Source organism: Phasianus colchicus, chromosome 1, assembly GCF_987193195.1.
Source record: "Phasianus colchicus chromosome 1, bPhaCol1.hap1.1, whole genome shotgun sequence".
NCBI classification, from domain to species: Eukaryota; Metazoa; Chordata; class Aves; order Galliformes; family Phasianidae; genus Phasianus; species Phasianus colchicus.
The window spans coordinates 34,964,032-34,984,470 of NC_143436.1; the positions used below are offsets into that span (position 1 = coordinate 34,964,032).

General features: G+C 41.2%; 1 protein-coding gene across 5 annotated transcripts in view; it reads left to right on the forward strand.

Moving 5' to 3' along the window:
* HMGA2 (high mobility group AT-hook 2) overlaps positions 1-20,439 on the forward strand; it is a 104,348-nt gene that overhangs the window by 18,768 nt on the left and 65,141 nt on the right. Inside the window, exon 4 of one of the 5 annotated variants that reach the window (XM_090138385.1) lies at positions 67-12,595. The exons of the other annotated variants lie outside the window; for them this stretch is intronic. Coding sequence (XP_089994511.1) covers positions 67-84 — 18 coding nt within the window. The 3' untranslated portion in view covers positions 85-12,595. Of the gene's footprint in view, positions 1-66; positions 12,596-20,439 lie in introns of those variants that run through there. 5 annotated transcript variants of the gene reach the window in all.

Below are 20,439 nucleotides of genomic sequence, written 5' to 3' on the forward strand. Positions count from 1 at the left end.
AATAACTCAATAGCCTTTTTCTTCCTTGTTTTTCTTCTTGGGACTTTTCTCTTCATGTGTCTTCAGTATCAACAGAAAAGCTGAAGGATGTCCATCATGCAGGAAAGCACTATAACTGAGGACTGAGACATTTGTGCAGGAGGTGTGGGATTAGATCTTCCTCACCTTAATGTGCAGGCTGCCTTCGAGTGCTCCTGCTCTGAGGCAGCGATGTACCAGTTGAATCTGAGCACTGTGAATGGAGCTGTGTTGTGTTCTGGAATGCAGGACAGCTTCTACATGGAGCTGTGGCCTGGCCTGCAGCTCTGAAGGTTTCTGCAGAGGGTGCAGCAGGACTGTGAGTGGCTGTCAGCTGAAACTTGGAGCACAGCACAATGTTAGCTGGATGTAAGCCTTACTACCTGAGTCTAACAGTTCTGAGCACATTCAGCTAATTGAACTCCAGTGTTCAGAGAGCTTCAAGGTTAAGTAGGAAAATACTGGACACCTGAGGAACTTACAGAGGAACTTACACAGCTGAGAGGAACAGGTGTCTTGGATTCCATGCTAGAGCATCCGACAAACAAGATATTATATGTGCATTTTGAAGTGTGGCTGCAAAAATTTTGCTGGCGACAGCTTTCTGTAGCTTATATGCATGTGGTTTTGATTCTTTTTCTTACCAATTCATATAGGATTGTGTGCAATTATTGCATGTACTATAAACTTCCAGGTGGCTGGTGATTCAGTAATATGTAAGTGTGTGTGCTATTTGCATATCAGTTTTAGCAAGCTAGCAGTGCATAATGTATGTCTTTATTTTGACTTCTTCTTTTTTTTTTTTTCCCCCTCCTTTTAAAATAGACTTGCTGACTTCAGTTTGTTTTACTCCAGTCTCTCAGCACTGAGAACTGTTGAACTGCAGAACTGCAGGGTCAGATTGTGGTGCTATTTATGATGACTTAAATATCAGCACAGATAAATCACGTTTCAAGTAGTGTATTATTGTTGTATATGCATCAGGGTCAATAAGAACAAAGTCTGTCCTGCAAAGGTTGATTGGCTTTGATTAGCAGTGATTTGCCAGTAGTGGCAGTCTCTGTTTTGAAGCCATTAAGACTGTCGGTGAATTGGCAAGATTTAGAAACTTTACATCCTGTCTGCTTGGAGTAGCTGCTGGGAACTTAAAAAGCATTCAGACCGCTTGTTCTGTGTGCAGAAAAATCATGACTTTACCCAATACATTGTTTCAATTCATTTTGATCGTTATATCAATTATTCTGGTAGCAACTGGGGCCTCTTGCGAGACGTAATACAAACACGTATGTGATCTTCATTATTGTGATCTTATCAAAGTTGCACAGTGTTAACGTGTTCTTGAGGTTTCCTTAGTATTCACACTGAGCTCATTCATACTCTGGCTGCTCACGCTGCGTTGTTTCCTGTTAATGACGGTACATGCCTTGAGAAATTTGCCCAGGGGCTCTCATTCCACAGACAACTGTCTGTTTAAAAAAAACAATTCACACAACACATTGACAAAATACAGTATTTGGATCGTAGCTGTAAAAAGGCAAAGAGACAAAGGTAACTGTGCCATAGCATGCACTCTTGGATTCATTGTTGTGCACTGACATTCACAAGCTGTAGGAGGCAGGGGTGTGTGAAGCGGTCACTTCAGTGAGCTATTTTATTTGAAGGCTGGAATATGGACACCTCTGCACTTCTACCTTCCACATTTTTACAGAGATGTGTTTCTGAAGATGCCAGAGTGATCTTAATGCTTCTGTTTGTATAACCTTCCTTAAAAGTATGTTCAGCAAGTACATACAAACAGTATGTCTGCATAAAATAGTTGCTCCATTGAATAAAATTCTACATCAGGACTGTTACTGACTTTGCTACAGTTAGGATTTTCTCTCTAAATACTTGTAAACGGTGATACATAAATTGGAAACCACTTCTTAGTTATGCTAACAGAAAGCTACTGATTATGGTTTTGAGTAAGAGAAAGAATTTGCTCCTTAATCTGCAGCATATCTTGAGGGAGAAGGTTTTGTGCATCATATTTTTGGTTTCAACTAGATCAAAATTCCTTAGGTAAAGCCAACACCCGCTTCAGAGAACAAAAAAAGAGATACTGGGCTGTAGATGTCTTTCACACGTGCACACAAAAGCACTTCAAAATTGCATATTTAATAATAACGTTGCTCCCAGCAGAAGCTTCTTTGTCTGTGATCACTCATTTCAGGAAGTCCAACAGCCACTACAGGCAAACAAGATACCCTTGTTTTTCCAAGAAAGAGATTATTAATCCTGTGCTTGCAAATCATTAAGAAAACTATTTAAGGGGAAAGTTGGAGCTGGCATGATCTTTCTGCACAATTATAAATCCTCTTGGTTTGCTTTGTGTGATTATAATTTCAAATAATTAAATAAATGATGTCCTAGAGCAAGCTTTGTACACTGCATGGCTCTGTGTATCTTTCTGTACACTCATTATCTTGAGTGTGTAATAACTAAGGTGCAGCACTCTACTGATTTATTTAGCTTCCCTATTTTTTTATTGACTTGCTAACTTTCATAAGAGCTTCTTGTGGCCATATCACAAAAAAGACGGGGGAAGGATTTTGTCCTTCTTTTACATTTCTGCACTGTGAGCATTCCAGACACCCTGCATAAGTACAGAAACAGAACTGAATTGTAGCTGCATCCTTTCTCAGTGTCTCTGTCTTTTCCTCCACGTTGACTTTTGAGTACTTACCGTGCCCACTCTCCTCACTCAGGGTTGCATAAATGTCATGGGTAGAAGCTTTGAAAAAGTTCTTGTTTTGAGTAATTTGAGCATGATAAGATGGATGAAAAATTGAAAAGGACATTTATTTAATTAAAAAATGTCTGACTGGATTTATTTGGAAGCTCTCCAGCAAAATAAACATCTGGCTAAGAATACTTCAGGTAACATTTAAAGAGGCAAGGAGAATTAGACAGAAAAAACTGAATGTAGAGCCTAAATAAAAATGCAGAACTATTCCTGCAGCATTTTGTATGTGATGTCTGTGTTCAGACCCTACGAGAAGCATTATTAGAACAGGGAATGGAGCACTGTCACTCCTGGGTTCTTAGGTTGAACCTGATCTCATTGGCAATCAGTCATATAGCCCCTCTGCCTATTTCTGTCTAGGAAATGGAAATGAAAGATAATTTTTTTGCGTTTTTTAGCTACTGTCATCCGACCAACCTATATCAGCATTGCTGGAAGCTTTTATGTTTACAGCAATTCTGCTTCACATCTGAATGTGTTTTAAAAACGTCTGGATGTGGTGCTCAGGGACATGATTGAGTGGTGGGTTGTTAGGGTTAGGGGAGTATGGTCAGGTTGCAGTTGGACTCACTGATCCTTAAGGTCTTTTCCAAGCTGATCCATTCTATGATTCTATGATACTATGATCTCCTGGCTCAGGGCAGTTGGCTTGTGTACCAGGGTTAGCTGTGGAAAGATGCAGTTCGGGAGGTTGCATCCTGTCTTTCTTCTTTCCAGTTTTCCTCATCACTTTCATTTTTGGATCATATTGCTCAGCCAGACACCTGGGCTTCTTCTAATAACTAGTTTATTAAGGTTGTCTTACTCTATCGGGGAGGGAGAAGCCAGATTTCAGAGCCAAAACCATGTCAGCTTGAGGACAGAGGCAGAATTATGGGAGATTTGAAGGCAGTTAAAAATCACTTCATTCCCTTCATATCCTGTCTAAAGCTGGAGGCTTGATTTTGCACTTCTAGAAAGTGCAGCAAAGAACTGGACCCACAGCACATGATTTAGGCTGCTGCTGATATCAAGTTTGGCCCACACACTGCAAACTCAGCACCAAGGCCGAGTTTGGATGGCAGCACATCAGAAGCATGAATGACTTACAAATGAAAGAGAAAATTTTAAGGGGCATTTCCATAGTTGATGTGAGTGGAAAGTAGCGAATATTATTTATGCAGTTAGGAATGTCCGTGTCCAGTGAGATGCAGTGTTGCCTTTGCTGAATCTCAGATATATTTATATACGAGTATAGATTTTCTCCTTCATACAGAGGTTCTTCTTCTAGTTGGTCTGTCATCACTGACAGACCCACAATTTATATCATACTCTATAATGATGGAAACTATTATGATTCCACAAATTCCCTTTTATAGCAGCCTCTGAACAATGGGAAAATAAGCAGTAAGAGAGGAATTTGCTGTTTTAACTCAAGTATTTTTGGTAATTATCAGAATCTTTGGTAATTATTCTGTAGGGCCAAAATAATTCTTGGTGCAGCGCTGCTGAAGGCGCTTGAGTTACCCCGGGGAGGAACTTACCCCCTGTGTCTGGAACGACTTGATGGCAAACATGTGAAGAGGAAGTGAATTTATGCTTCAGTTTAATATATTGGAAAGTTTTCCCTCGTCTGAAAGTCTTTCTTTATCTCTGAATTTCCTGGATTTTGTGGATTTATATTAGATCCTTAATGTTATTTCAATGTATGTTTTCTGGTGTTTGATGTCTTTTGGGTTGTTTTTATTGGGGATATAATATATATAAATTTAATGAAAATAAAAGCACTTTTCCATTGAGGAGGTCACAAAGCTTTCATGAACACTCTGTAGCTACCAAGTGCAAGGCATCTCCTTATTTGAAACATATACTTGTTGCTTGTGTAGGTAAAGCGTTCATTTAAATGAGAAGAAAGATTCAAAAATCTCCAAAAGAACATTATAGCACCTATTTTCCAAAGTTAAATATTATTGTCATTTTTAATTCTTTAGAAAAGAATTCACAACTTCACGTGCAGAATTCCAGTCATATCTTAAAATGAATGATCTGCAGTATAAATGGAATACCATACAATATGGTTGTTGAAATCTTGAAAGAGATTTGCTTTTATTTTTTAGATACATGGAAAGATGAATAAGCAGTTGCATGCTGAACTGATGTGCAAGTTGCTCACCCTTACTCTTTATCCACATTTCCCATTCTAAGCCCATTGGTAGCCCAAGCTGTGTAAAGACTACATACAAAGTCAGGCCTTGAGGATCAGAGGCATTTGAGGATGTGGGTAATGGAGAGTGTCATTTCTGCACCATCACAATTCTTAATATGAGCAGAACGCCACTCTCCCTCAATTGCACAGGTCTACTGAATCCATGGCATTTCCTCGATTATTGAGTGGTACAGGGGGACAAGGAGCAGTGACCACAGGTCATTGCAAAGGAAGTTCCCGTGGAGCACAGTGAAGGGGTCTGAGCATTGGATGAACTCTGAGGAATCCCTCCTTGAAGATCTTCATAAAGTGAAGTAGAGAAGACTTGGCCAACCTGATGCAATGTTGAATTTAGAAGTTAGCCCTGCTCTGAGCAGGAGGCTGGACTAGATAGCATTTAGGTGCCTTCTAATCAGATTTTATGCTTTACCCATCAACATACAGGAGTATTTTAAATCTTTTAATGGCTAAGAATGTCAGTGGAGTGATTGAGTTTATAAAGGAATCTAATTGATGCACAAATTCTTGGTTGATCTGTTGGGGATGCTTTAGGTTTCAAGACCTTCTGTTATGTTTTTATGTAAATATGTAAAGTAATTGGTCACTGTGAAGTCCTTCTGGTGCACAGAAGGTGTGGGAATTAGCATGGTCAGACATCAAGCTGTGATGATCCTCTGCAGCCTCTGAGATGCAATCAAAGCACAGTTGCCTCTGGGATTCCTGCTGACCACAGCACACAAGGCCCTGTAGTGTGTGTAGAGCCACAGTTGTTTGGTTCTGGTTAGTTTGGTCTGATGTTCATCAAAAAGCTTAATTTCACCACTAGGTAAGATGCATCATTTTCCAGGGAAAAATCTCATATCTATCAATCAGCTGCAGAATACTACTTTTTCTGCTTTGGTGAGAAGCAAAGAGAAGCAGAAGGTCAACAGTAGCTTTATTGCAAAGTTCTGTGTTCTAGAAGTATCTTTTCAAAATGCAATAAATATATTTATGACCAGTAAACTTTTCTGAATGCTTCTGGACCAAGGATGGCAAAAGAAAACCTTCTATTGATGGTCAGCATGTGTTAACATCCGTTACAGATCAGGTCTGGGAAAAGTTTTTTTTTCCTATTTTTTTTTTTTTTCCCTGTGATTAGTTGGAGGAGAATAGCTTATTTCTATTTAATAGAGTTCATCTGCTCAACCTATTTATTCCTTACTTACAGTTTTGCTAATCCTTTTTTTTTTTTTTTTTTTTTTTTTTGTGATCCCATAATCATTTCCACAGCAAATGGTTACGATGTTGCAAACAAAGGATTAGGACTTAAGGTGCATCATGAACAGATGAACTATTTAGAAACAGGTTTTCAGTTAAATGACGCTGTTAATAAAGAATGAGAGTGAAGGGGAAAAAAAACACAATATGCTGTAGCAACAGAGCTGATTCAAGCTGAACCCTTGTAGGATTTCCTACAGAGTTATAGCGTTATTTAGAGGTAATAACATGTAAGTCAGAAATGGATTTTCCACCTCTGCTAGAAATGCTGAAGAAATTACTGTTTAAAGTTGCTGTGTTTGTCAGAAACAAGTTACATCCCTAAGTGCATGTTGCTTCAGGGCAACACAAAACCCCTAGCTATAACTATTATTGAAGGAGACACTATTGATTCCTCGAGGACTTTGCTGCGAGTGTGACTGCAGTGATAGGCTTCCTCAGACTATTAGCAGCTCTGATGCACTTTTGTGGCATTGCATTCACTGTTGGAGTGACCTGGGGAAAGAATTCTGCCAAGAATAATCCTACCTTTGATGCCAGAAGTTCCCAAATCTTTTTGTTAATGTTTCCTGCTTCCAGTTTCCCTTTAGGTTTTATGGCTTTTCTTTCACATCCGCTGCTTAGTTGTCATCAAGCTCGTAAACCCCACTTGAAGGAGTCAGGACACTCCTCAAGGCTGAGGAACGTCTGCCTTATGTCCTTACCAAGTAGGTAGGTTTTTAATTCCTGCCCAATTCAGTGGAGTCACAAGTGTGAACAAGGCAACGGATGCAGAAGTCCACAGCAATCAATAGTTTCTGCAGCTGTCTGTATCCCTCTAGCCCTCATTCTTCTTCCTAGAGCACGTTGCTGGGTGGGCTTACAAACCACAGAAGCTCTGGGTCCGTGTTCTTTACATTTCTTCCTGGCTGCTCACATTGACGGGAGTCCGTCCTTGCCCATCCTTTGGCATCATTTTGAGGCTCTGTGCAGAGTTCATGCCACTTTCCCTGCCTGTGGCAGCAGTCTTTCCCACCACTGCTTCTTGATGTCTTTATCTAAAAGTACCTCAAAAGGAATAGCGAGCTTATGGAGACTTTATTAAAGGACCAGCACATCTCCTGGTGGAGCTTTCCTATCTCTGTTCATTCTCCAGCTTCTTGCTGTACAATACCTCAAGACACTATCCATAGTTTTCAGTTAATGTAGTTAATGAATTATAAGAGATTTTGCCTTTTTTAATTGCATCTGTATTCTCAAGACATCTTTGTCTTGCTTTCATTTCCCCTTCTGATACAGACAGGAGGGGTTTCTGTGTGGGCCAGTAGCTCTAAACCTAAACGATTTCTAAATTTCCTTTTCCCTTTAGTTTCCCATGGGCACTATTTCTTAGTTTCTCAGAAATATTTCCCCTAGGATATGTCTCATTTTTCTGTAACTTTTCAAAGTTTGGACAGAGACTCTCTGTTTCCTGAAGTTTTAATAATTACATCCTCTGTGCCCAGTCATGGCCTGTTAATTGAGTCATACACACCAGGCTTCATAAAGGAATTTTCTATTGCTGCTCCTGAGGCAGAAGAAAGAGTTCTCACAAGTGGTATTGGAGGAACAACAACAAATGTGGAGGGCTTTTCCTGAGCAGCATGACTGGCTGGGAGGGGCTGGTGACTCTTTGTTTATCCATCCTGAGGAAATGTCCTGTGTGAGGTGCTCTTCACTTCTATGAGCTGAGAGAAGAAGAGGTAGAGCAGTCCTTTTGACCAACAGTGGCATTTTGTGCCACTGTTCAGACCACATGTCTTGAGTAACTCTTGTAGTTGTAGCTGTTAAGCTGGTTACATTTTCCCTTTTTGAAAGTCGGTGATTTTTAGTAATTCTGGCTAAAGTACAGATTCTTCAGGTGCTTGAAAGATAAAGTTGCACAAGGGCACAAAGTACTTGGCAGAAGTTTTTAGGATCGTCACAGTGGCACAGACATCACTGCAGGGATGTGAATTACTTTCCCTTGCATGATAATTCAGCCACCTGTGGTAGATATATAATAGAGGCAATTAACCACCATTCCTCACTGACTGATTAGTCAAGGTCAATGGTGACCATCCATCTCCCGTGTGGTCCACGAAGAAAGGAGTGGTTCTTATATGGTCACCCTTCCTGTCATGTTGCCTGTCGTGTTTTTCCTTTCTCTACCCCATGCCAGATCTGCCAGCCTGCAGCGGGGTGCTGTATGCAGCACCTCTTTTCCAGTCCCCTCTTAGAATCATACAATCATAGAATCCTCAAGGTTGGAAAAGACTTCCAGGATCATCCAATCCAACCATCCACCTGTCACCAATATTTCCCAATAAACCATGTCCCTCAGTGCAACATCTAAACGTTTCTTGAACACCTCTTGCCCAAGTCAACCTAGCCTTTGGAAATGATGTTCTCAGAAATATCTACCCAAGTAAGCAATGCTTCCCTGGGCCTTGTAGATAAAGAAGCAAAGCATTCAGCTTTGTGAGGGGACTTGCAGATATGTCTCTATGCACACAGAGACATTCTGGCCGTGGCATGGGTGGTTGTTTTAGACTCAGTTTCACAGCAGCTGTACCCGGAATGATGACATGGGCAACAAGGTGAAACACTTCAATGCAAATGAAAGTGATGAGTGGTGTTGGGTGGATGGTGAGTGGCTGTGGTGAGCAGCCATGTAGAGATCCATCAGATCTGGTTTGATGGCAATGAGATGGTGTATTCTTGAGACACGAGCAAGAGGCAGTATGTAAATTGGATGCCATATGCAAAAGAATAAATTGAAAAGCATGTGGTTTGTGATTGCACTTGGAAGTGCAATCTGAGCAATTCTTCCATATAGGTAAATGCACAGGCACAATATTTTTCAGATGAAGAACTTCCAAGGCAAAAAAAAAAAAAAAAACTAAATTGTAATTTATGGAATAGAGTGTCATTGCAGTTCAAAATTTTGAATTCTAATGTTTGAACACTTGACAGACTCAAAATTAAGGTTATAATCAGGGAAAAAAAAGTTTGAAAAGTATGTAAATGCTTACTTGAAGTCAGTCAGGTTTGTTTTCCGTGATGTTTTGTGCTAGTTTGTACCCAGTAATAGCAAAGCTTCCCAAACTTGGATTTCTCTGCCAATAAAAGAGGAGTACATCTTGCTCCAAAAGTCTTACACACCTCTTGCATGTCTTTAGTTACAAAAAGTACCTATAAATAGAAAATTGTCATACAAATCCTTATCTGAGGAATAAATAATACGGAATGGTATGTATGGTATATATAAAATGTATGGAAATGTATCAAAGCAAATTAATGATTTAGCAGCAGTCTCTCATCATGCAAGCAGCTAGGGCTGCATTTAATGTGGCGTGTCCTGCATGTGGCATTCAGATCACTGCAACTCTTCCACTAAGTGCACTGACACGTGCACTGGTTTTCTTAACATGCTCAGGAAAAGGAAGCTTTGCAGCAACTAATCTCGTTTAGAAAAGTAATGATAATGCAGCAATAAATATGAGAGGTAAATATTTGGTGGTGTGAGTGAGAAAGGTTAAGGTTAGGTAGTTGGCCGTGACTGAACAGTCCTGTCCATTTCCTGTTTGCATGCTTGCAATGCTAATTGCTGTTTCATTTTTTATTTTAAAATTTGCACATTGTTGAGCTGCTTTAAAAAACTTCAACTTATCTTACCAAGCACGTGAGCAGTGATGCACTTTCAAGAGTACTTGTTAAAGGGTCATTTCCTAGTGCTACAAACCTAAGAAGCAGTTTTAAATGAGTAACTACTGGATTTAATAAGTCAGCTAATGTGCCTCTTAAAGGAATGGGAATAATTTAATATCAAACCAAAGTATTATATAAAAAACCTGTTGTATCCTCATCTCATAGGCTTGACTCTAGTTTTTAGAACGCGTGGAAGTATTTTCTGTGTCTTCAGTCCAGGCTAAACAGACTTTTGCAAATGCATTAAACAGATCAGTTGATCCTTTACAGGATGTTTTTTACAGGAAGTTACACAGATAGATGCTAGTTCAGACCTTTATTAGCATTGCTGGAGATCTGTGAATAGCAATGAGGCACTGATGTAACATTTCCAATTTACTATTACTATGCAGGTTGCTCTGAAAGTAAAGCCTTCTACTTATTTCCATGGAAATGACAACAGATACACACAGCACAATTACACTATTTGATGGAGCAAATTCTCAGTTACAAAACATTATTTTTCAACATAGTCACTACCATTAGCCGTGCAATTTCACCAGCAGTGAACAAGAGTCTGTATGCTGTGCACATAAAATTTGGAAACAGTGGAGATGATCCATGGTCATTGTCACCACTGCTGAAATGCACCATCTACTACCTCTCTGTGCTCACATCCACTGTTTGGTCTCCAGAAATGTTCAGCAAGCATCGATGAATGTCAGTGGGTACCATTTTTTCTGCATGGAGGAATTCAGTGCCACACTTTTGCTTCATGTAGGCTTCCATGTCAGACACCATTGTGGCAGACTGCCCCTCTGCTGCCATGTGTCATGCAACAACAACATGTAATGGGATATTGATGGGAAGGTTCAGCCTCTACTGCCGTACCACCAACATTCACCTCTGACACTATGGGCTAATGTAATAAAATGAGAAGCATTACTTTTGGAGCAGCCCTTATGCAAAAATGGCCCTCTAGTAGTTGGAAGACAGCAGCGCTAAGCAATAAAAGCTGTTTGTTCAGAAAAAAATCCTGAATTTTGATTTCAGTATGTTTGTTACTTAGGGTAGGCTGCAAAATATTTTTGTGTTTAAAGTGAAATTAACAAGCTCTTTTACATGGACAACATTTTCCTTCACTTGGTCTTTAAAGTATTTCATTTGTTTGTGAGTTGCATCTGCAGGTCAGATGTATTTCTGATTCATCTCAGTCTGTTGCTATTAAAATCACCTCCTTCATGTAGCAATAATGTAACTTTATGGCTTAAAAAAATCTTTTTATGTATTAAAAGTCAACACAGCAACAGCATTAGACGCACTAGTGGAAACACAGAAAAAAACCCGACCCTTAATATATATACACATAGCTGTACTACAGTGCTTTTTCACTGACTTTTGGCACTCTTCCCCAGGTGGGAATTTTGCCGACGTCAGAAGAGGAGACCTGAAAGTTCCCTTTCACAGAAAAGACATTATTGATAGATCATAGTATAAACTGATGTGACTGTAGAAGTTGTTTTGTAACCTTTAACCATTTTTCTAAAAGAGGTAGAAAACAAAAAATATGTTAATTTTAAAGTCCTGTATAATACAGTAGCAAAGATAATAATTTTTAGAGTACACTGGAATTTTATTTTTTGTTATTGGTATTGGTAGTGCTTTTTTAACAGTAGTAAAATTGATGACTAAAGATTTTTGTAATGTGTTTTGTTTGTTTTCAGTGAGAAGTTGTGAGAGTCAGTGTGCCAATTAATATCTGAAATGCTTATAGCTTTGTAAGTTTTTAGCAGATGTTCAGTACTATCAACAAAATGAGTCTCACCTCTGTGCCTGGGAAGATCATGGAACAGATCCTCCTAGATGACATGCTTGATCACATGAGGAATGGGCATGTGATCCGAGACAGTCAGCACGGCTCCACCAGGGGAAGGTCATGCTTGACCAAGCTGGTGGCCTTCTATGATGGAGTGACGGCATCGGTGGACAAGGGAAAGGTGACCAATGTCATTTACCTGGACTTGAGGAAGGCCTTTGACATGGTCCCCCACCACATCCTTATCTCCAAATTTGAGGGATGTGGATTTGATGGGTGGACCACTCGATGGATAAGAAAATGGTTGAAAGGCCGCAGACAGAGGGTGGTCATCAATGGCTCTATGTCCAGGTGGAGGCTGGTAACGAGCGGCGTCCCCCAGGGGTCTGTCTTGGGACCGGTGCTCTTTAACATCTTTATCAATGACATCGATGACGGAATCGAGTGCACCCTCAGCAAGTTTGCTGATGACACCAAGCTGAGTGGTGCAATTGACACTGTGGAAGGATACCATTTAGAGGGACCTTGAGAGGCTAGAAAGGTGGGCCTGGGTGAACCTGATGAGGTTCAACACAGCAAAGTGCAGAGTTTTGCACTTGGGCCGGAGGAATCCTAGGCATCCATACAGACTGGAAGGAGCGGTCCTTGAGAGCAGCCCTGTGGAGAAGGACCTGGGGGTCCTGATGGATGGAAAGCTTAACATGAGCCAGCAGTGTCTTGCAGCTCGAAAAGCAAATGGTATCCTGGGCTCCATTAGAATAGGGGTGGCCATCAGGGACAGGGAGGTGATTGTCTCCCTCTATTTTGTTCTTGTGAGGCCCCATCTGGAATACTGCGTCCAGGTCTGGAGCCCCCAGTACAAGAAAGACAGGGAGCTGTTGGAGAGGGTCCAGAGGAGGGCCACGAAGATGATCAGGGGACTGGAGCACCTCCCCTATGAGGACAGGCTGAAAGAGCTGGGCTTGTTCAGCCTGGAGAAAAGAAGGCTGCAGGGTGACCTCATTGCAGCCTTTCAGTACCTAAAGGGAGCCTCCAAACAGGAGGATAATCAACTCTTTGAAAGGGTGAGTGACAGCAGGACAAGGGGAAATGGTTTTAAGCTGAGGGAAGGGAGATTTAGGTTGGACGTCAGGGGGAAATTCTTTACAGAGAGAGTGGTGAGGTGCTGGAACAGGCTGCCCAGAGAGGTTGTGGATGTCCCGTCTTTGGAGGTGTTCAAGGCCAGGTTGGATGGGGCCCTGGGCAGCTGGGTCTAGTATTAAATTGGAAGGTTGGTGGCCCTGCCTGTGGCAGAGGGTTTGGAGATTCATGAGGTCCCTTCCAACCCTGGCCATTCTGTGATTCTGTGATAAAGTGGATATAATTGGAAAAACTGACCAAAGGAAAATTTAGACTGAGCATCAGGAATATTTCCAAAGAGTGCAATGTCTCGTTACCTGGCACATACCTCTGAGAGTCCTGCTGGAACTTGCACTGCTCTGAGTCACTGCAGCAGAGCTACCGGAGAGCAGTCGGGCTGGAGACCGGCCCCACTCTGTCTGCTGGGACCTACTCCTGAGCCAGGGGGGTCAGCAGTCACCCCTCTGGACTCTCTTCTGTTTGATTTCCCCACAGCCTACTGCTCCTCTGGTGGGTTTTGCTCACCCAGAAGCCTGCCAGTGTCCCAGGACAAGCACTCCCAGGCCTTCTTGTTCTAGAAGGGTGTCTGCAGCCATATTTCTTAAGTACTGCCTGGGTCTCTCCCACTGTTATAACTGTTAGTTTCACAGATGTGAAGCTGGATGGCATCTTCAGCTGCTGATCCTCTGGACTCTTTCTCAGGTTCCTGTCATCATCCCAAAGGGCCAGGCCTGAAAGCAGCAGGATGTGCTGCTTCACGCTCAGAGACATATGTTTTTTGAAAGCAAACAGACATTTAAGAGCTAAATGCAAGGCAATGTAAGATGCTCTGGCTTACAAACATGTGGGCAAAATGAATATCCACATGCATTTCCCTGCTTCACTTTCTTCTAAGGTTTACAGGGAGAAAAGCCATGTGAGAAGCTGGTGATGTCTTTTCTTAATGCTCTGTTAAAGTCCATGGACTTGGTTTCTTCTTAGCAGTGAAATTCCACCTTCCTCAGCTAGTTCAGCAGTAGTTTTCACAGTAAACACTCGATCCTCTTCCCTGCTAAAGCCTCCTCTTTGTGTGAGTCCTGTTCCTGGCTGCATTACCTTCACATTTTTAAAAGGTTTTCCCAGCACCTAGCTTCTTTGTTCTGCTCCTTATTTTGACTCTGGGTCTTTTGAGAGAGATTGGAGAAGTCTGGTTGAGAATCATAGAATCATTAAGTTTGAAAAAGATCATCTAGTCCAAGAGTCAACCCCTTGCTACCGTATCAACTAAACCATGTCCCTCATTGTCACATCTCCACACTTCTTGAACACCTTCAAGGATGGTGACTCCACCACCTCCCTGGACAGCCTGTCACCATTCATTCTAAGAAGAAATTTTTTTCCTAACATCCAACCTGCATCTTCTTTGATGCAAAATGAAGGCCATTACTTCTTGTTCTATTGCTGTTACTGGGGAGAAGAGGCCAACTTCAACCTCACTACAACCTCCTTCCTGGTCATTGTAGAAAGCGATAAGGTCTTCCCTGGACCTGTTCTTCTCCAGACTAAATCCCAGTTCCCTTAGCCACACCCTATATAACTTGTGCTCCAGACCTCTCACCAGCTCCATTGCCCTTCTTTGGACATGTTCCAGGGCCACGATGTCTTTCTTGTCAGAGTAAGAGTCAGAGTAAGAAAGCTGCAGAGGCTGGGATGAAAACGGAGAGTTTGGTGGCAGAAGTATATTGTGAGAAAGAGGAAAAAAGAAAATGCAGGGGTTGTGCAGAGGAGGTGTCACAGGGAAAAAAAAAAAAAAGAGAAAAAATACAAGTGGATGAAAAGGAAGGGAAGGAAGAAACAGACACAAAGAGCAAAATGGAAAGAAAGATAGACCACAGTCTGTTGTGCAACATAAAAGAAGGGAAAAGTGGAGCAAAGCCAGAGGGCAAGAAAAGGCAAGAGATTACATTGCATTATAAAAAATGTATTAGAAAACAAGTAAGTGGGCTTGCTTGCTTGCAGTCAGTGGACTAAATGCTCTGAAAAGACTGGTCAGAATTTGTGGCTCAGTGACATTGAAGAAGCTGAGTGAGAGGGAACTCAAAGGGACGGAGTAAAGAGGAGTGTGAATGGAATAAAAAGGACAAAACTCCAGAGGAGACCTTAAGAGTGTCTGAAACTGTGAGTTAATACTTAGATATTTAAATGGAGAACCAGTGGAACTCTCTGCTGTTTAAGATGTTATTCATTTGGGAAGCCATACGGAGCAGTCCTGAGCACAAAGCTCAGTCTGACCATGAGCTCGATGCGGGCAGCACAAGTGTCCCACTCTGCTCTGCTGGTTGTGGCTTGCTGCCAAAGGCTCCAAACCACTCCGACTAAAAGGCAAATGAGGAACACTTGCCTTTGCAATTTGGCAAGTGTTTCTTCAGCAAAGGAAATACTAATGAGCATATTTTGCCCACTGACCTGTCCTGTGACTAAAACGGTGGTGTAGGAGGATTCTTATATAACAGAAATGAAACAGAATATTTCTGCTATTAGTGTTCATCGTTAAGGGGAAAAGGAAATAACACAGAACTGGTTCAAGTATCGTCACCGAGCAAACTCTGCACACCAGTATCACTCAAGGAAGATTTAGATCACATTCCGGTCTTAGTTACTCAACGCTTCAGCATGCTACTGTTCCTTCATAGTGCCAATGAGAACACCAGCTATCTGGTGAACTAAACGAACTCAAGAGTCCCAGTCCCGTTTTCCTGTTTCATTTTGTTGCCATGCCCTTTTGGTATAGCCAGAGTGATTCCTTATAACACGTTTAACCCTAATGGGTACCAGATAACCAGCAATTGTAAGCAAGCTCAGGTCTCTGTAACTAATCAGCAGCTCCTAAAAATCTGACATTCTTTGACCATATCTGGTGTTCTGTGAGTTTCTGACTTCATTTGATTAGTAAGTTACTCTTCAGAGTCTTTCTGGAAAGAAAATTGTATCTGTATTTTCACATCCAGGCTCTCCGCCTGCTCGTGCCATAGGTTCCATTTAAAGTTCCAGGACAGGAAGTATAGTAGAGATACCTTTCACTTTTACATCTAATGACAATTAAGTGCTTTATGTTGAGTCAGTTTTTCAGTATCCCAGTTCCAGCATTCCACAGCTGAGACTTTCAGTTAAAGAAATGGGAATTAAAGAAGGCTTTGCATCTGTGCTGAAGAGTGTTGATTTAGTAATTTTCCTTCATTAATATCCAAGGCAAAAACAGGCAGAATACCTTTCATCTGTTGTGGATTTTTATTCCCATGGAAAGATTTTACAGACAGAGGCTGAAGTTTTCTAAAAATCTGGAAGTCTGTGTTGTGGGAACCCACTCTTAAACAAGGGGGCTGAGCTCTCTAGATAGAAGCTAAGTTGAAAGTGAGTAGAGTTAGAGAAGGGTTTGCACGAGATTTCTTAGTTGTTGCAAGCTGCAATAGCTTCACTGAATTAACATGTTCTGTGCTAATGGAGGATTACAGCATGCTGCTGTACTCACCAGTGAGTGGACTAAACCAAAAGAAAACTGACAGCAGCGATGCTGAGAACTACCAGAGTTGTCAAAGGTGCTGCCGACAGGATCACTGGTCAGTTCCCATAACCATGCCTTAGGTTTTTATTACAGATGGCTGAAATTTTATATGCTTCTTATTTATATGCTTATTTTATATGCTTTATATGTCTTGATGCCATTTGCCTTTTATTTTTTCATCAGTAGAAGAAAAAGGCATGAGGGTGATGCCATAGGAACTGCCAGAAATTGAAAGATTATCTCAGAGTAGTATCTGTACCAGATAGCTTCATGCCTTATGTAGTTAGAAGAAAGAAAGGAAGAAGGAAAGTCTTCATTTAATTTTATTGCACATGCACACAGGTGTATACTTCACAGAATCACAGAATCACAGAATTGCCAGGGTTGGAAGGGACCTCAAGGATCATGAATCTCCAACCCCCCTGCCACACACAGGGCCACTAACCTTCCCACCTAATGCTAGACCAGGCTGCCCAGGGCCCCATCCAATCTGGCCTTGAACACCTCCAGGGATGGGGCATCCACAACCTCTCTGGGCAGCCTGTTCCAGTACCTCACCACTCTCTCTGTAAAGAATTTCCCCCTGATGTCCAACCTAAATCTCCCTTCCCTCAGCTTAAAACCATTTCCCCTTGTCCTGCTGTCACTCACCCTTTCAAAGAGTTGATTCCCCTCCTGTTTGTAGGCTCCCTTTAGGTACTGAAAGGCTGCAATGAGGTCACCCCGCAGCCTTCTTTTCTCCAGGCTGAACAAGCCCAGCTCTTTCAGCCTGTCCTCATAGGGGAGGTGCTCCAGTCCCCTGATCATCTTCGTGGCCCTCCTCTGGACCCTCTCCAACAGCTCCCTGTCTTTCTTGTACTGGGGGCTCCAGACCTGGATGCAGTATTCCAGATGGGGCCTCACAAGAGCAGGGTAGAGGGGAACAATCACCTCCCTGTCCCTGCTGGCCACCCCTCTTTTGAGGGGTACTTAAGAGACACTGTGCAATAAGGTACACATAGACAAACAGACCTTAGCTTCCTTTGCCCAACTCTTTTTCATATCTGACAATCAGTTCATAATAATTAATAATAATTTCAAAAATCCAAGCATGATGTAGTATTTGTCACCACATGACATTTACAGCTTCACTAAATATAGCCAATATCTTACTGTTATAAAACCAGCCTTTGCTACTTGGGCATGACACCTCTAGCTGTATTTTACTGCTTCTGGGGATGCTTTTATCTACAATTAAAAACACGTTTCTGGTCTGTTTTTTGAAAAATGTCCTACGTTTTTATGCCTGCAAATTTGCTTCAGGAAATAATTGTGGGTGCCATTTATAGTACTTAGAGCACTAACTACCTGATCACATCTACAAATTAGGCAATTAGACATCTAAGAACAAGAAAATGAACCTATGAAATAATCCTCACAGGTATTTCTGGAAGCAAAATTCCAACCAAAGAATTAATGAGGTCAGGCCCTCTCAAGAACAGCAAAAAGCCCAGTGATTCTAAATTGGTTTTTTGTACAAAATCGTTATTGCCACCTGTTCTATTAGGTGGATGATGATAAAAATATTTGATTAATCTGGATAAGCACTGACCTAACCCAGTGATTAGAAGTACTGACAAAAGCAACGTGTGCAAAATATAAAAAACTTCATGAAACAAAAGAATTAAATAAAGGTCTTGGATAAATGGCCTCTGAAAATAGTATCCTGCATGCAAGTAAAAATTTCATCACAGCCAGAAGAGTTACAGTTTGGCCCCATTGTTCCAACAGTTTGCCTAAAGCTCTTAAAGGGAAGTTTTAAATATAGACCCCAGCATCTTTTCTCTGAAATCCTCAGAAATACATACTTGAACTCAGGAATAATATTCATGAGGAGCTGAAATTGATATCATAAACTTGTTTGACTTAGTTGGTCAACGAGCATTTAAAACATGGCAAATATTCAGTTGCTAGTCTTCAGATCTGTACTTGAACGCATGATTCCAAATCCAAGAGAGCTTTAGAGGCCTCTGGGGAACCTTGTCTTATGCTGTACAAAAATACATAGTGTTTACTTTCTAATTCCATATGGTAATCGTCATACTGTGCATCCTTCTGAGTCATCTGTGTTCTACTTCATTATATTTCCTTCACAATTGTACCTCATAACGGGGAACAGTGTATCACTGCAGATATTGGTTAAAAGCAAATTAAGAGTCAGCGGAGTGAGGAGACTTTTTAGTCAGGAGAAAGACTGCCTACAGACATCTTCTTAAGTACATATAGTAGATAATACACTAGCTACCAGAAAGACTTTTCAATGGTTACAAAAAGAATCCATAATTAAAGAAAGAAGTAGAGAGACAATTTTATATAGTCTTCAAAAAGTCAAAATCGTGTCCAAATGAAAGAGGAAATAAAATATCCCACAGCATATTGAATGTGAAGCACAGATGAGGCAGGACTGAAACAGTTCTGAGCAACAGCCTGTTACTTTCAAACATACTGGAATTGCTAAGCCATTGGAGAACGTGTAGAGGTGTTGAATCTTGAACAAGTAGAGGCAGAGTTCAAATAAGATAAGACTACAGTAGTAGAAATATACAACTTCTGAGTAATTACCATCCACAGTAGCACATCTGCATCTCTCCTTCAGTTATTTTATGTATATATACCCATCCCTGTGTATTTATGAAAGAGAATAGCCCTTAGAATGTTACAGGTAAGATTTGAGGATAAAAAGCTTTTCATATTAATATCCAAACATTTGTAAACTTTTAGGGTTAGCGATACATAATGAAGTGCATTTGTTAGATGAGAAGTACTGCGGTCATACTGACTTTCAGGTAGAATTGTGGCAGGGGTAACCTTTGGGTTCACTGAAATTCATCCTAATATCATGAGGCAAGACATAATGAATATAACAGAGCAAGAAAGTAATATGCTCGCCACACTGCTCTTTCTCTTTTAAAAAGAAAAAAAAAGTCTTTGGCACAATCAGGAACAGCATTGAGATCTGCCCATCTGATTCCCTACAGAATTGTTCTCCCTCCTACATTAGATATGGTATCAGAAGCACAAAGCCTTTAAAAAGCAATGGCTAAAATTGTGCACATGTTAAAGTGCAGTAGATTTACATTTTATAGAGCTTCCAACTGAAGATGGAAGACCAGTTACATATTTGTAAAAATCTGTTTATGGTCAGGTTAACTCAAGCCTTAAAGTGCTGGCAAATAATGCTGTGCCTGACACTGTCATGATAATGTAGGTCAGTGATGGTATAATTTCCCAATTTTTTTAACTATGTGGAGAACAAGAGGTGTTAAAGTGGTTGTGAGAATCTACTGCATGTACAAATCTATCCAGGGCTCTCTGCAGCAAATATACAACCACAATGCTTCTCTTTTCAGCAGGAAAGTGATGTATTACCACTTTAGACACTGTCAGGAGAGAAACTAGCTCCTTTGAGCTCTGTCTCCCTGGCTGGAGGAGCAGGAGGAAGGCCATGTTTGCCATTTGATGGGCCCTGGGTTTCCCAAACAACGGGAATGTTGTCGCTCAGGGCAAAGGTGGGTTGCTGCAAAGCCAGTTGAGCTGTGCCTGCAGAGGCAGCATGGGATTCCTTAATGGAAACTTAAGCAGCTTAGTTCAAAAAACAAACAAACTGTAAACAAAAATAAATCTTGAAGAATATGTACTTTGCATGCTTAGCGTGAGTCTTGGAAGCGCTGGTAGCTTGGTGAAACAGCCACAGGCTGTATTTTTGTTTCTAGTTAATCTCTGTAGATCTGGTAAGAGGTCTCTCCTGAGGAGAGAGCAAGCTGATGCTTCGCTTGTGAGGATGGAGGCTTCACTGCAGAGATCCAGGCATTGCTCTGCTATTGCAGGTATTCCCAGCATGCGCTCTGTGCTTTACAGTTGCAGGAGAGGCTGGTGGTCAGAAAATGGGGAAAGGGACAAAGGAGATGAGCTATCATGGTATTCGTGGCCACTGCCTCATCATTCATCACCTGTCTTTGGGGCAGAGTGATGCTGGAAAGCTGAGATAA